General features: G+C 34.3%; 1 protein-coding gene across 1 annotated transcript; it reads left to right on the top strand.

Moving 5' to 3' along the window:
* Positions 1-12,636: 12,636 nt before the first annotated feature.
* Positions 12,637-14,682, top strand: LOC113783701 (cytochrome P450 71A1-like). The gene is made up of 2 exons (XM_027329908.1): positions 12,637-13,539; positions 13,771-14,682. The coding sequence occupies exons 1-2, from the start codon at positions 12,637-12,639 to the stop codon at positions 14,392-14,394; spliced, it is 1,527 nt and encodes a 508-aa protein (XP_027185709.1). The 3' UTR covers positions 14,395-14,682.
* Positions 14,683-16,371: the final 1,689 nt, after the last annotated feature.

The raw sequence follows: 16,371 nt of genomic DNA, 5'->3' as shown, positions 1-16,371 counted from the left end.
GTACTCTTGCCATTGAGATAACTCAAAGGCCTCAGTCAATGTAGCAGGTTTCAGCATTCTAATCATAGGTTTGATCTCTTCTTTTAAGCCACTAATGAAACTAGAAATGAAATAGTTCTCATCCAAATTCCTGTTCTTAATCAACATTAATGGTTTTAACTCCTCAAATTTTTCTTGATATTCTCCCACACTGCCTTCTTGTAGCAATTTGTTAAATTCTTCTACCACATCCTGGCAAATACTATCTGAGAATCTTTTGCATAACAGATCTCCAAATTCTGACCAACTCAATCTAGGTTTTTCAAGTTTTACCCCTTGGAACCACTTGTCAGCCTTTCCATCTAAATACATCTCTATAATTTCGACCCTCTAATGATCCAGAATTTGATAGTTCATAAAGTATTTATCACATTTGCGTAACCACTCCCGAGGATTTTCCCCAGTAAACAACTGCAAGTCTATCTTAGGTGGATTAGGAAGCTGAAACTTACCCCAATCTCTTTTGTAGGTATTCTGTTGTTCTCCTTCAGGTTGTAATCTCTGATGAGCTGGGGTGTAGGGAGAAGTGGCATCTGATCCACCGTCATTCTTTCCTCTCTATCCGTGATCTTGTCCTTCGCAGTAGTCATCTTTGATAGGAGTGCGGTGAACTTCTGATCCAAGGAATTGCTGAAGTTCTGCTCCATTCCTGTCAACAGATTCTCCATTCGCTTGTTGTTTTCTTCCAATTCCAATTTCAGATTGTTTTTAAGCTGTTGTTGCTCTGATTGCTGGGAGAGCAAAGATTCCATCAGTTCTTGGAGCTTGACTTCTTGCCGTTTTACTTGCTCTTCCAATGATCTGAATCTCGTACCTTCCGCCATGGAACTTGTTCGTACTCCAAGGATCTAAGTTCTGATTACCAATTGTTATGCTCTGGAGTAGAAATTGTATAATTGATAAGTAGTGGAAGAATTTGGGAAGAAGATTGAGAGAGATAGAAAGAGGGAACAGGCGAGAGAGAGAATTGAAGAGAGAGAAAATGAGAGTGAAGACAACTGAATCTGTTATTCATAAGCTGACTGGACAAATGGGTCCCACGCGTATTTATTCAACAATTAAGCCTAACCGCCTATAACTACCGTTTGAATATACAATAATTGGAACGACATCGTTCTGCCCAATTTCCCTAATTCGCTGACCCAATTTGCTGATCCAATTACCCGAAGCCTAACAAAGTGACACCCACCCGGAGACATTTTTTGTTTTGTAGATGCAATGAATGTCTCGGTTCCTTCTAAGAAGTAAACTGTACATGTTTTACTCATTGACAGGAAGGGGACATTTTACGCAAGTTCCGCAGTTGGATGTTGAAACGTGTACGCAGCAAGCCCTTTTATTTTGCACAACCAAGATAAGATAAGATGCTAGAAAAAGTGTCCTAATAGGAGACGTCCTTTCTTTCCTTCATATCATTCATTGTCAAATTAATGATAGGGGTATAATTTTATATGAATAATCGGTGCACAACGTGATTGTGTTTTTGGTTTTAGGAGGATTTGATGCAAATGGGCTTGGAATTGCACGTGAAACTTGAGCTTGATGATGAAAGCTGCCTAACTTGCCTGAACGTGTGGAAGATTGAACTTGAAGAAGAATGGACGCAAGTTGTGCTGGCTGCACTTGGTCGAAAATCGCGCGAACCCGCTTTCTTTGGACATTTGGACTAGGTGCTGGACTTTAGGATATTATACATAGGACTACTCGGAACATTTTCTAGGAGGAAATAGTTGTCTAAACATGAGTTCTGGGATTTTTCTTTAAGATTCAAGATAAAGGCGCGGGATCTAGAGTTTCATCAACTAAAAAGTTCTACATGCTCTTTTATTTTAAAAAGTTTATCAATGGGAAAAAGTGATTTGATGGGCATACTTGATAGATAATCTTGACCTAGTGAAGTTGAAGAGGCCACTCACTGTTGCTGTGAAGTTGGGGAATCATTCAAAAAGTTTCTTACATTTTGCCAAATGAATTTTTCAGCCTTCGCTTTTAGAATGTTAATTTTACGTCTCATACAAATTCAAATCAGTAAAATTTGATTCCAATCTAAGTTTCTGACTACTTTTCATCTGAATCCGTCACATAACTTAGATGTAATTGTTTTTTAGGAGCAAAAAAACTAGATACCATTTGTAGTTAAATAAATGACTTAATTTATATTTATTTTTCTCTCTAAAAAAGTGGAGTTTAATCTGAATTATATTCATTTTTCTCCTCAAAAAATTAAGATCGAACCTGTTTCATATTTATTTTTGCCCCTAAACAAATAGGCTAATTTCTTGAAATATTGTTTTAAAAAAAGTCGGCAAAATCTAGTCAGTGTTGGATTTGTTCTTAAATACCGATATTGTCATACCCCATGTACTGCATGTGGCTAGGGCTGCAAACGAATCGAGTCGCTCGCGAGCGGTTCAAGTTAAAACTCGACTTGAGTTCGATCAATATCGAACTCGAATCGAACTCGAGCTGGCCAAATCGAATTCGAGCTCAAAATGTTAAGCTCGTTAGTTCACAAGCTCGAATATATATATATATATATTTTTATTTTAATAGTAAAATTACATATATATCCCTAATATTTTATTATTTATTAAGAAAAGTAATCATTTGTTGTTTTTATTAGAATAATTTCCAGAAACTTGAGTTAACGAGCTGCTCACGAGTTAGAAATTTGAGCTATATTACTAGCTGACAATTCGGGCTGCTCGCGAGCCAAATTCGACTCGAGCTCGTGCCTGGTTTTTCCTTAGTCGAGTTGAGCTCGAACTCAATTTTCTTGGCTCGTTGAGCTCAAGCCTACCTGTTATTAAGTCGAGCTCGACTCGATAAGTTTAAAACTCGATTCGATTCGACTCGTTTGCAACCCTACATGTAGCACCCAAATACCTTTTTTTCAATTTCTAAATTTTTTTAAAGTGTTACTTTATATTTTTTTAAATTTTCAAAATAGGCTTCACATGTACTATATTGCCAAAAAATTAAAAAGATGGGGGCCGTGGTTATTTAATTAGGTGCAGTTTGGTGTGCATATATATTGTTAGGTGCTTTAGTTTCTGCCCTTTCCCTCTTGATGATGCACCATACGAAACTTCAAGACCCATTTTTTTCTTTTCTTTTTTTTTCCTTTTTCCCCAAAAAAAATGGTGATCGAGTTTTAAAATAGTAATCCTTTTCGTTTCATTTTTCTGGAAACAAATTAATTGTAAGATCAATACGATCGTACTAGCTGCTGTTAAATTAATGTTTTAGCTTTATTTGCTGTTTGATTAGCAAATGGCAGTAATAGACAATAATATATTTTGAAGGGCAGCAAATTAAGGCATCAACAGGGTGAGGTACGTAGACTCCGAAGAAGAACAGTGGATTTGGTGATATGTTTTGCGATATATTAAAATAAATACAAAGGCGGCTGCCGCAACTATTCATGTACGTGCATAAACGTGGAATGAAAAAAAAAATGTGGAAAACAATGAAATTATTGTGAATGGGTAAATTAAAAGCAAATCCGGCACGTAGTGGAGTACATGCAAACCCCTATTTTATTCTTTTTTGTTTTGACAGAAGGGTCCCTCTTGGAGGGGATCTTTTGCAATATAGGGACGGCACGTAGTATGTTGTCCCTATTTCGAAAATTAAAAAAATAAAGTAACATTTCAAAAACAAATTCAAAATTTTAAAAAAAAAGTGTTTCAGGGTCGAATGAAATACACGTGCCACACCATAGACAAAATCAGTGCCCCTAAATGAAGAATAGATCCACAACTCAATTCGTTTTGTCAACTTTTTTTTTTAACAATATTTGAAGAAATTACCCTAAACAATCGGGATTTGATTTTTTTTTTTTTTTATAATCCGGAACATGCCCGAACTGGCACATCAAACCAGAAGAGTGCACCACGGCCCCCGCTCAGCGACCCAGGACGAGTCACAGGGGTTTAAATCCAGAATAAGATTCGAATCCAGAATCTCAAGAGTCCTTAAAAGCTCACTTACCGCTAGATCACTCCTGTGAGGGCGGAGATTTGATCTTTTCATGCCTAAAAAATAGTAACATGTGAGATACGTTGCGATTTTAGGCTAAAAGCGGTTGAAAAATTAAGAGGCACCAAATTTTACAGATTAGAATTTGTAAGAGACGTAAAATTAATATTTTAAAAATGAAAAATGAAAACATTCATTTAACAAAATTTGAGAACATTGTGAACGATTTTTTGAATTAAGTTCTAACACAATTGGTGGTTTCTAACCTAAAGAAACAAGGGATAATTTTAGGAATCTCCCTTGAGGCTTCTGAAAATATTATTCAACACTATTAAACTTCTAAAAATATTACTTACCTCTCTTGTCGTTCAAAGTCTACATCACAAGTCACTAATTGATGTTTTTACCCTCAATACTATAGGTTCATTTTGGAAAAATACTTTCCAACCAAAAAAAAATTGGTATGATTGTCTTCTTTTGCTTTTCTTCCTTTTTAATTTTGCCCTATCTTTAATCCAAGTGCCAAATATATTTTAGTCCCAAATCAGAATCTTATATATTTGAAAGTGCAATTTTTTTTACACCAGTTTACCTACCATTTTTGACTCAATCTGTTCAACTCATTAATTTCATTGCCTTCATATTATTATTTTACTAGCAAAATTAGAGCCTGTTTTAGGGTTTTTTTTAATTTTCTCTGCTCTCAAAAAAAAAATATTTTTGGTTGTGACTCAAAAGTTTCTGGCTGTGGCCTTGCAATTAGAACAACAATTTTGTTCACTAGTAGTGAAAGATTTGGCAAATTGTAAGACTTCCCTCTTAAATTTTAAGAGACCTTACTTGTTCTTTCTAATTCTTTACTTTATATTTTCAAAATCTGTGCATCAATGTTTCGATTTTTTTTCACCTCAACTCTGTTCATATGCATTTTCAGCAGCATAAGTAACTGTTACTATTTCAAAAATGATGTGCTTAATAGTTATTGTTGCTATATTTAGTTGCATTACAATAACAACCACTATACCATTTTTCTTTGGCTTTTAAATCTTTTATTAATCCTCATATGGATTTTGGGTAATGAATGAACAAGAAAGACAACTAAAAGGGCAATTTTGAAGTAACAATATGTTCTGTTTACTGATAAGAGTTTATTTTACGTATTTTTTAGTGTGTTTTATTAGTTAATTTTGGTTTGATTATTTAGTTTAATAACTAAAATAACTAAGGTTTTGGTAAAAAACTACATTTTATGTTAAAATGGCTAAACATTGCATTTTATGGATTTTTATGGGAAAAACTTCATATTTTGTAAGTTTAATGATTCAATCATCAAATGAAGTGTATTGAGAAGATATTTGGATGATTGAAGATGGATTAAAATGGTGAAAATAAAATATGAAGTGTAAAAAGGAAAAATGCAATTTGAATCAAGAAAAGTCAGGTTTTGACAACTCTGACACGTTTTGGTATTTTGACTATATCTGGAGCTACACTGATCGGATCAAGGTGATCTTGGTACCATTTTGAAGCTAAGAGATATATCTACATTTGGTATGAAGACATCAAAGTCCAGTTCAGCCGTTTTCATAGTCCAAAAGTTGAAATACCGAAATTCAACTCAGCTGTCCAAAGTGGAAAACAGAGCTCTGACCAGTGTTTAGTATTTCGATCATATCTCAGGCTACAAAGCTCAGATTTGGATGATTCTTGAAGCATTGGAAAGCTAACTCAAAGGGCTACAACTTTGCTGTTTTACACAAAAGCCAGTTCAGCCTTTATGATAGAGAAAATCGCAGCTGAAGTAAGGACAAAGTGAATACGCGAGTACACAAAACGTGACTTGTAACCGCGTTTTGTGTAGGCGCGTTTTCTGGCCGCAATTCTGCAATTTGCTCAGTCAATTCTCTTATGTTCAAACTACTTTCCAGCTACAATCTGCAAGAGAATTCGGTGCACATGCTTCAGAAGACAAAAGGGCAGACAAGGTGGCTTATTTTCAAGTCAAAAACAATGGTTTTTGACTTCCTTAACAAATGGAGATTTGAGAATCATTAGAGCAGAAAATTTGGACTAGAGAGGAGCTTTTCATCAGCTATAATAGCAGAAAAATGAGAAAGATACGGGAGAAGCTTGAAGAGTGCAGAAATGTAGTTCTTCCATTTCCTTAGTGTAGGATAGTTTAGCTAGTGTAATTCATCCACTCTTGTATATTGCTAGACTAGGATTAAGATGGAGATGAAGAAGGCAAGGTGATGAGCTCAAGTGACATGGGTTACATTCCTTTTCAACTCTTTATCTTTTGTACTTGATTCCAAATTTAGTCAATATGCAAGTTCTGGATTTTATGTTTAATATGTGCTTTTAAAGTTTATACCTTGGGTTTGGTTGAACTTTCTATGATTGTTAGTGCTTATTATTTGGCTATTTGACTGCTATGATTTGAGCAAATTATTTAGTACTTTGGCTCTTTAAATCATGATTAATCTGGTACCATTAATTGTGATTATCTAAGGTGTTATTTCTGCAATGAAAATTGAGATTTAACATTAGTTCAAGAAGTGCTAAACATAGGGAGTACACTCACGAAAGTAGAGGTGCATCTATGTGGTTTTTAGTGATTCATTTCATGTAATTTCATTGAAGAAATGAACTTGTAACTAATTTCATAACCATGAGAATAGGTATGGATTAGTTATAAGTATAATTGATTCACTACGAAAGTAGGATTCAAGTGCATTAGGAAATTACACCATAACTAGCCTAGATGTAGTAATTAATGATCCAAATATAGCACTTGCATGAGTAGTTAGAGATACCATAACCTAAGGAGCTTTCATGTGTCATTTTGTATAATTTCAGTAGGTTAAATTTGTTATAATTTATTGATAGTCTAAATAATAGAGAAGCTTTAGTAATACCGGTAATTGTTCACTCTTCCTTGTGGGATCGACCCGATATATACCCTAAACTACTAGTTGATCTGTATACTTGCAGTGAACGGGTGTAATTCGGTTTTTTAACTTGTACGTATGCAAAATACCCGTCAAGTTTTTGGCGCCGTTGCCGGGGAAGATTTGGCAATATCGGTGTGAAGAGCAACTTTATTAATTTAGACAATTTTTCTTATTTTTGTTGTTTTTGCTGTATCTTATGTGTTTTATGTCATTTTTTTTTTAATCAACTTTTATTTTATTTTATTTTTTTCTGTTTTTGTTTGTGTCTTGGAATCTATCCTTCTTAACTAATCTTACTTTTGAGATTGTTTAAAAGTAATTTTAGATAATGAGGAGGGTAGGTGAATTTGGAGGACAATGCTTGAGAAGTGGAAGATTGGCAATGGATGGTTATCAAGTGCAAAGCTCCTTCAACAGAGGTAACCAAGAATTTACTGAATGTATGTCTTTTGAAGATGGTTTAAGGTGCTTAAAGGCAAAATTTGATGTAATTAAGTTACAAGTTCAAATGGACACCATGATACATGAAATTGAGCAAGGGAGGAATGTTAATGTTTTTAATTCTTATCATGTGATTTGTGACTTGTGTGGAGGTTATCATGCTACTAATACATGTATGCAAGCACAAAATGTGGATTATTATGATGAATTAGAGCATTACAATCCTTGTTTTGATCGATATAGTGCTAATGCTTATGGTTGGGATAATCATGGTACTTATAGTGATTCTTCATATTTTTATAATTACCAACCTGAATGTGTCCAATATGAATCAAAACCATCTTGGGAGTTGGCAATTGAAATGGTAGCTAATGATTCTAAGCCATCTTGGGAGTTAGCTATAGAAAAATTAGCTAATGTGACTTCCGACCGTTTTGATAGGATTGAGGAAAGGATAGATGAATTGGCTTCTCACTTTGGTAGAATACAAGATCAATTACATGTATTGTGTGAAGTTATTTCCTCTAATAATTTGCAAAATGATCCTAGCATGAATGGTGGGAATGTTGTATGTGAAAATGGGTTGCATTTTGATGAAAATGATGAATCTCAAGTGTGTTTTAATGAGCAAATATCCATTTCACATGATAATATCTTTGGAACTAACTTTGAGCCTCAAGAGGTGAGTTTTAATTACTCATTTTTCACCCCTCTTGAGGAGTGCATTGAAAGTATAGGTTCTAAGGGTATTGCTGCCCAAGATACTCTCATGGCATCCCTGTTGGTAAGTTCTCAAGTGGTGTATTTTCAAAGTAATATTCATGAAACACTTGGAATAGGTAAGCCACTTCCATCTCTCACATCATTAGAACATGTGACTTTTGCTATAAAGTCACCTTTTAATGATCCACCACGACCTAAAATGGTGGATTATTCGTTAACTAAGCCTCCTTGAAAATTGAGGTTCAATAGTCGAGCCAACGACTATAAATAAAAGCGCTTATTGGGAGGCAACCCAATGTTTTGGCTATTTATGTTATTTTGGTGTGATTTTATGTTTAAAGTATGTGTTTGAGTTATTTCGTTATTTTTCATTTATAGGTATTGGAAATGAAAGCAAAAGTGACCAAATGAGGTGAAAAAGGCGAAGTTTGATCAAGGAACTCAACCCCTCGATTTGAGTAATTGTTGTTTTTGATTCGTTACAAGGGGTTAAAATGCATGTTTTGATCATTTTACATGTGCATGCATTGAATATTTTAGCAAACAAATGATCTATGATGCATTTTGAGTAATTAGGGTACCTTTTGTAATTTTGCAAAAGTTGAATTTCTGCTAAAATTCGCAGAAGAAAACGCGTTTCTCAAGAAAACGCGTTTCTCAAGAAAACGCGCCTCTGAATCGCGTTTTCATTGAATCGCGTTTTCAATTCTGTGCCTATAATGAAGAAAACGCGCCTTCAAAACGCGACAGGAAGTCGCGTTTTCTACAAAGTCGCGTTTTACAGCCTGTTCAGAAACCAAAAACGCGCCTTCAAATACGCGACTCCAAGTCGCGTTTTATAGCACAGTCGCGTTTTCGATCCTGCAAGATATGTGAAGAAACGCGACTTCACAAAACGCGGCTTGGTGGCGCGTTTTGATGAGTCGCGTTTTCGGAGAAAAAAAAATGCAGATTCCTTGATTCTCTTTTTTCTTCTTTTCCTCATATATATTTTCTTGTACCTTGAGTTGCTTATTGTATATTGTATATAGGTACATCACCAAAACAAAGGTTTGAAATTACGGATCGCCGTTTTGTTTTATTAAGCCTTTGTTATCACTTTTGTTTCTTATTTTTCATTTTTAGGATTACATCACTAATGGTTATCCAATGAAACTCATGAAGCGTTGGAGATACACGGACAATGGATTTTGAAGCTTCATATTCAATCACATCATAGGGGAGTATTACTTTCTTTATCTTGATTTTCCTTTTTACACATTGAGGACAATGTGTATGTTAAGTGTGGGGGGAGAATTGAGATTATATATATTGTATGTGATTGAATTATAAGTTGCAAATATTGGACTTGTGTTAAAATTCAAAATTTTTCTAAAATCTTGTCCAAAATTGCAAACTTGCCCCAAAAAGTTTCATATTTTTTCAATTTTATCCAAGGGGTAACAAGTTTCATACCATTAGTAGTTCAAATTCCTTCTACATTTGAGATAAATATATGTGATTTGGAAACTTCTTTTCTCATTTAACTTGGAAATGACTATTATGTGATTATAATTTTTGCATTTGTAGGAAAGTATATCTTTTAAAGTGGAGAAAATTATGCCTATATTTTTTTTGCATATTTGATGAAATTTCTTCTCTTTATTGGATTTTATAAGTTAAGTGATAAATATGGTCAATAATTGCAATACTCTTCTCATGATTATGCTTTCGAGGGAATGTTATTATCTTTACTTTAAAAAAAATGAAAAAAAAATGAAGAAACAAAAGAAAAAGACAAAAATAGAATAAGATTTGTTCTACTCCAATGATTCTTGTACTTAGTAACCGGGAGTCTTCATCTACAAATGTCGACTTTCGCGTAAAACGGTACTTGAATTAAGAGTATGCAAAGCAACTTGAGTATGTGAAGTGTTGAGTAACCGGTGATCTTCATCTAAAAATGTCGATCCTCGCGTCAAAAGGCATTCTCACGTCTTAAGTAATATTTAGATATGTAATATTAATAAATATCTTTTTAAACAGAATTAAAAGATGATCATGAGTTTAGGAAGCATTATTATTGACCATATGAGTTGCTTGCTTGTGAAATCAGGTAAGGATGAAAAAAATCGATTTGAATTTGTTATAATGATGGTATAATTGGCTCTCCTTTACTTGATATTATGAGTACTTGAACTTAATTGAATAATTGCATAATGGTTATTTACTTTGTTTTGAGAAAATGAAGTTGAAATGCTACATATATTTATTTTCAAATTTTGGATCATTGTTGGTTTGTATTTTTATTGCTTGAGGACAAGCAATGGTTCAAGTGTGGGGGTATTTGATAAGAGTTTATTTTACGTATTTTTTAGTGTGTTTTATTAGTTAATTTTGGTTTGATTATTTAGTTTAATAACTAAAATAACTAAGGTTTTGGTAAAAAACTACATTTTATGTTAAAATGGCTAAACATTGCATTTTATGGATTTTTATGGGAAAAACTTCATATTTTGTAAGTTTAATGATTCAATCATCAAATGAAGTGTATTGAGAAGATATTTGGATGATTGAAGATGGATTAAAATGGTGAAAATAAAATATGAAGTGTAAAAAGGAAAAATGCAATTTGAATCAAGAAAAGTCAGGTTTTGACAACTCTGACACGTTTTGGTATTTTGACTATATCTGGAGCTACACTGATCGGATCAAGGTGATCTTGGTACCATTTTGAAGCTAAGAGATATATCTACATTTGGTATGAAGACATCAAAGTCCAGTTCAGCCATTTTCATAGTCCAAAAGTTGAAATACCGAAATTCAACTCAGCTGTCCAAAGTGAAAAACAGAGCTCTGACCAGTGTTTAGTATTTCGATCATATCTCAGGCTACAAAGCTCAGATTTGGATGATTCTTGAAGCATTGGAAAGCTAACTCAAAGGGCTACAACTTTGCTGTTTTACACAAAAGCCAGTTCAGCCTTTATGATAGAGAAAATCGCAGCTGAAGTAAGGACAAAGTGAATACGCGAGTACACAAAACGTGACTTGTAACCGCGTTTTGTGTAGGCGCGTTTTCTGGCCGCAATTCTGCAATTTGCTCAGTCAATTCTCTTATGTTCAAACTACTTTCCAGCTACAATCTGCAAGAGAATTCGGTGCACATGCTTCAGAAGACAAAAGGGCAGACAAGGTGGCTTATTTTCAAGTCAAAAACAATGGTTTTTGACTTCCTTAACAAATGGAGATTTGAGAATCATTAGAGCAGAAAATTTGGACTAGAGAGGAGCTTTTCATCAGCTATAATAGCAGAAAAATGAGAAAGATACGGGAGAAGCTTGAAGAGTGCAGAAATGTAGTTCTTCCATTTCCTTAGTGTAGGATAGTTTAGCTAGTGTAATTCATCCACTCTTGTATATTGCTAGACTAGGATTAAGATGGAGATGAAGAAGGCAAGGTGATGAGCTCAAGTGACATGGGTTACATTCCTTTTCAACTCTTTATCTTTTGTACTTGATTCCAAATTTAGTCAATATGCAAGTTCTGGATTTTATGTTTAATATGTGCTTTTAAAGTTTATACCTTGGGTTTGGTTGAACTTTCTATGATTGTTAGTGCTTATTATTTGGCTATTTGACTGCTATGATTTGAGCAAATTATTTAGTACTTTGGCTCTTTAAATCATGATTAATCTGGTACCATTAATTGTGATTATCTAAGGTGTTATTTCTGCAATGAAAATTGAGATTTAACATTAGTTCAAGAAGTGCTAAACATAGGGAGTACACTCACGAAAGTAGAGGTGCATCTATGTGGTTTTTAGTGATTCATTTCATGTAATTTCATTGAAGAAATGAACTTGTAACTAATTTCATAACCATGAGAATAGGTATGGATTAGTTATAAGTATAATTGATTCACTACGAAAGTAGGATTCAAGTGCATTAGGAAATTACACCATAACTAGCCTAGATGTAGTAATTAATGATCCAAATATAGCACTTGCATGAGTAGTTAGAGATACCATAACCTAAGGAGCTTTCATGTGTCATTTTGTATAATTTCAGTAGGTTAAATTTGTTATAATTTATTGATAGTCTAAATAATAGAGAAGCTTTAGTAATACCGGTAATTGTTCACTCTTCCTTGTGGGATCGACCCGATATATACCCTAAACTACTAGTTGATCTGTATACTTGCAGTGAACGGGTGTAATTCGGTTTTTTAACTTGTACGTATGCAAAATACCCGTCATTTACTTAAATGAATCTTTTAATCTTACTTTGCTCCTAGTTCCTGAACATGTTACAAAAGAGTTGATTTAGGGGAGGTCAATGAGATTTTCAAAAGTCTAGAAGTATAAAGTGGTATTCACAAAAACCTTAGGGAAGGTTTCTGAAATAATTCAAAGCCAATGCATGTGGCACGTACAGACATTAACATGATCAAACTTGACCATGTCTATAAAACCCCCGCTGGAGTTTGGCATTTAAACCACCACTTGCTATTCAGCCCTGATGGAAAGCACCTGGCTACTCCTAGCCTTGGCATGGCTTGTTGCATTGGTTTTTCTCTCAAAAGTATCCACTCACAAACGCCTCAAGCTAAATCATCCACCAGGACCAAAACCATGGCCTATTATTGGCAACCTGAACCTCCTCGGTTCAAACCCACATCAATCCTTACACTTATTGTCCCAGAAATATGGAGAAATCATGCAACTAAAATTTGGTTCCAGCCCTGTTGTAGTAGCTTCATCCCCTGAAATGGCAAAAGAATTCTTGCAAACGCATGACAACATTTTCGCCTCTCGGCCTACAACTGCTGCTGCCAAATACACTAGCTACAACTGCTCCGGCATGTTATGGGCACCATATGGTCCACACTGGCGACAAGTTCGTAAAATTTGTCTAACCCAAATATTTAGTCCAAAACGACTTGACCGCTACGAGAGCATGCGCATTGAGGAAAGGCATGCTTTCATGTCTCGTTTGTATGCTCTCTCAGGAAAGCCAGTACTTTTGAGAGATCATCTAATCCGTTTTACACTCTCCGCTGCATGCCAAATGGTTTTGAGTAACAAGTACTTTGCCCAATCTGAAGGGGATGGATCTGTAGTTACCTTTGAAGAACTCCAAGAGATGATAGATACCTGGTTTTTGCTGGGTGGTGTGTTCAATATTGGGGATTGGATTCCGTGGCTCGACAGATTTGACCTTCAAGGTTGCGTAAAGCAAATGAAAGAACTTTACAAGAAATTTGATAGATTCCATAACCATGTGCTTGATGATCATCGGGCCAAGAGGAAAACGGAGAAAGATTTTATCCCTAAGGACATGGTGGACATTCTATTGCAATATGCTGAAGATCCTGATCTCCAGGTTAAACTCACCGGAGATCAGATGAAAGGGCTAATTCTGGTGCTATTTCTTCTCATTGGTTAATCAAATTTCCAGATCTCTATACCTCTTTAACTTACTGAAACTTAAAGCTAGCACTTTAGTTTAGCTTACTATAATGTGCCATTAAATATAACTGTCTTTTTTCTTTTGATTAAGAGGTTTTCTGCTTTCAATATGTTGTCAAGCATGATACTTCATCAGCATTTGATCATGGCAAGACTAATTTTACCAAGATTTGATCATGTCCAGGACTTACTGGCTGGTGGTACCGATACCTCGGCGTCCACAGTAGAATGGGCAATGAATGAACTTCTCAAACATCCACATCTCATTGAAAAGGCAACCGAAGAGCTTGATAGAGTGATAGGGAGAGATAAGTGGGTGGAAGAGGCTGATTTCTCAAAGCTACCTTTTCTAGAGGCGATCATAAAGGAAACCTTTAGGTTACATCCAATAGCAACGCTGCTTCCACCCCACCATGCCATTGAGGATGGCACTGTAGCTGGTTATCACATTCCTAAAGGAACAGTGGTGTTTATAAACACACGGAGTATAGGGAGGAACTCAAAGTATTGGGATTCTCCTGAAGAGTTCATGCCAGAAAGGTATTTGGAGAAGGATATTGACATGAAGGGACAAAACTTTGCGTTATTGCCATTTGGCTCAGGTCGAAGGAGGTGCCCAGGCGATAACCTTGGACTCAAACTTGTTCGATCAACGTTGGCCAACTTGTTGCATGGATTCAACTGGAAATTGCCTCATGGCATGAAACCAGAAGAAATTTGCATGGAAGAACTCTACGGATTCATAACTCATCCAAGGACTCCAGTTGCTATGATCCCAGAACCACGTTTGCCGGTCAATCTCTACTAGAGATCGTATGATTTAAGGGAAAATTGAAATGTGTTCCTTGTTGGCAAAATAAACCAAACCTAAAAATTGTTAGTGTCAGATTTTTAGTGGTTGTGTGATTTAGAAATTAATATTTTATTTGGTAATTTCTTATACAAGTGGTTTCTTTCTCAATAAGTTTGCTAGGTTATAAATAAGACATTATTTAGTATATTTTTTTAAGAGAGTCCAGAAAGAGTCTGTAAGGTTTTATTATGGTATGAGTTTCTTGCACTATTTTGAAATATCAATAATAGTGTGAATTATTTATTTCTTTTGTCTCTCAAAAATATGTTAGTGATTGTTTCATCCTTTAATCTATAACCCTACGCGCATTAGTTATTATTAGAACTTTAAAATTTGGAATCTACAATTGGTATCACAAGCCCAACACGAGGTTAGTTTTGGATGTTTCCATTGTCAGAGAATTAAGGCATTTCTGTTGTAAGAGAATTCAGGCACAAATTTATTGAAAAGTATTTGGTTGACTAAGTTAGCCCACAAGGTTGGTCTTGAAGTGTATAGTTGGTGAGAAATTCAATCATAAGATTGGCTAAAAAATTATTATATTGTTACAGGTGCTATGACAGAGATTAGAGAAGAATCTTATCAGAGTTGTTGATTGCTGTGGATTATTAGATTGAAGAATTTAATTAGTTAATCAACCAATGAGGCCACGAAACTTGAAAAAAGAGGAAAGAATTCGTTGATATACGTGAGTTATTAATGATGCGTGTTTTGAGATCTATGTAATAATGAAAGGTATAGCATACTAACTCCTAAATATAAAAGCCAAGAATCATATTATTGTTGATTTTTAAGAGTAAAAAAATATCTCGAACATTGCAATTTAGATAATTTTCTTGATGGATTGTTACAAATGAATTACCAAAACATGTTGTCAAGAGGAATGCTAGATTATTTTTTCAAGTTATGTGAAAAACAATGTTTGACTGTACTTCAAAATATTTTTCATCGTACTAAATTTTATTTTGGAAGAATATTTATTACGTTTTGAAAACTGTTGAATTGAATGATGCTTTTAAATCAAAATTTGGTTATTGGACATGGTTAGTTGATTTTGAGAGTGATAGATTTGTAGATGACATGGGTGATTTAGAAGATTTTGAATGGGTTGATAGTTTAGATTTGCATACCATATTTGGAGAAATTGGGAGTGATGATTTTGTTGAAAAAAATGTGTTAATTTGACAAAGAAAGAAGAAAATTTTGATTTGATAAGACAAGAAGAAGATGAAATTGCTATTGAAAAATTTGTTAGTTTGGACTTTCTTCAAGATGATGGTAAGATGTTTGATTTGATAGATATGGATTTATTGGAGTTGAAAAATATTTTACTTCTAAAGAATTGATTGACATTGTGAACTTTTTTTGGTAATTGTGGTAGTGGAATTCTTGAATTGTTTGGTGATGATCATTTTGATAAAAATGCAAACTATGATTTTGTATTCTTAGGCACTTACGTTGGTAGTAAATATGGTAACTCTTGTGATGAATGGCTTTGTATGAATAAGTACTTTGATCCAAAGGAAATTATTTGCAAAATACAAAGTGCAATTCACTGTCACGAGTAAAGATGAAATAAAAATCGGCAACAAGATAGAGTTGCATATCAATTATACTATGACATAGATTTGCATGGAGACTGTTGCTCTAGATAGAGTTGAACCTATCTCAATGAAGAGTTTGGTCTAAGAGAGGCAATGTTGACAAAATAAGCCAAGCCTAAACTTTTCTACTTATTTATTTACTAATTTTATTGGCATCAGATTTTCAGTAGTTGTATGATTTAAAAATTTGTGTTTTATTTGGTAACTAGTTTTGTACCCGTTCGTTGAACGGGAATCGTCGAAAAATAATAAACTTTAGTCAATTTATAAAAATGTCGATATAAAATACATATTTAATATATAATCTATTATAACTTGTCTTAAGTAT

Source organism: Coffea eugenioides, chromosome 9 (genome assembly GCF_003713205.1).
Source record: "Coffea eugenioides isolate CCC68of chromosome 9, Ceug_1.0, whole genome shotgun sequence".
NCBI classification, from domain to species: domain Eukaryota; kingdom Viridiplantae; phylum Streptophyta; class Magnoliopsida; order Gentianales; family Rubiaceae; genus Coffea; species Coffea eugenioides.
This window is presented reverse-complemented; position numbering and strand designations above follow the sequence as displayed.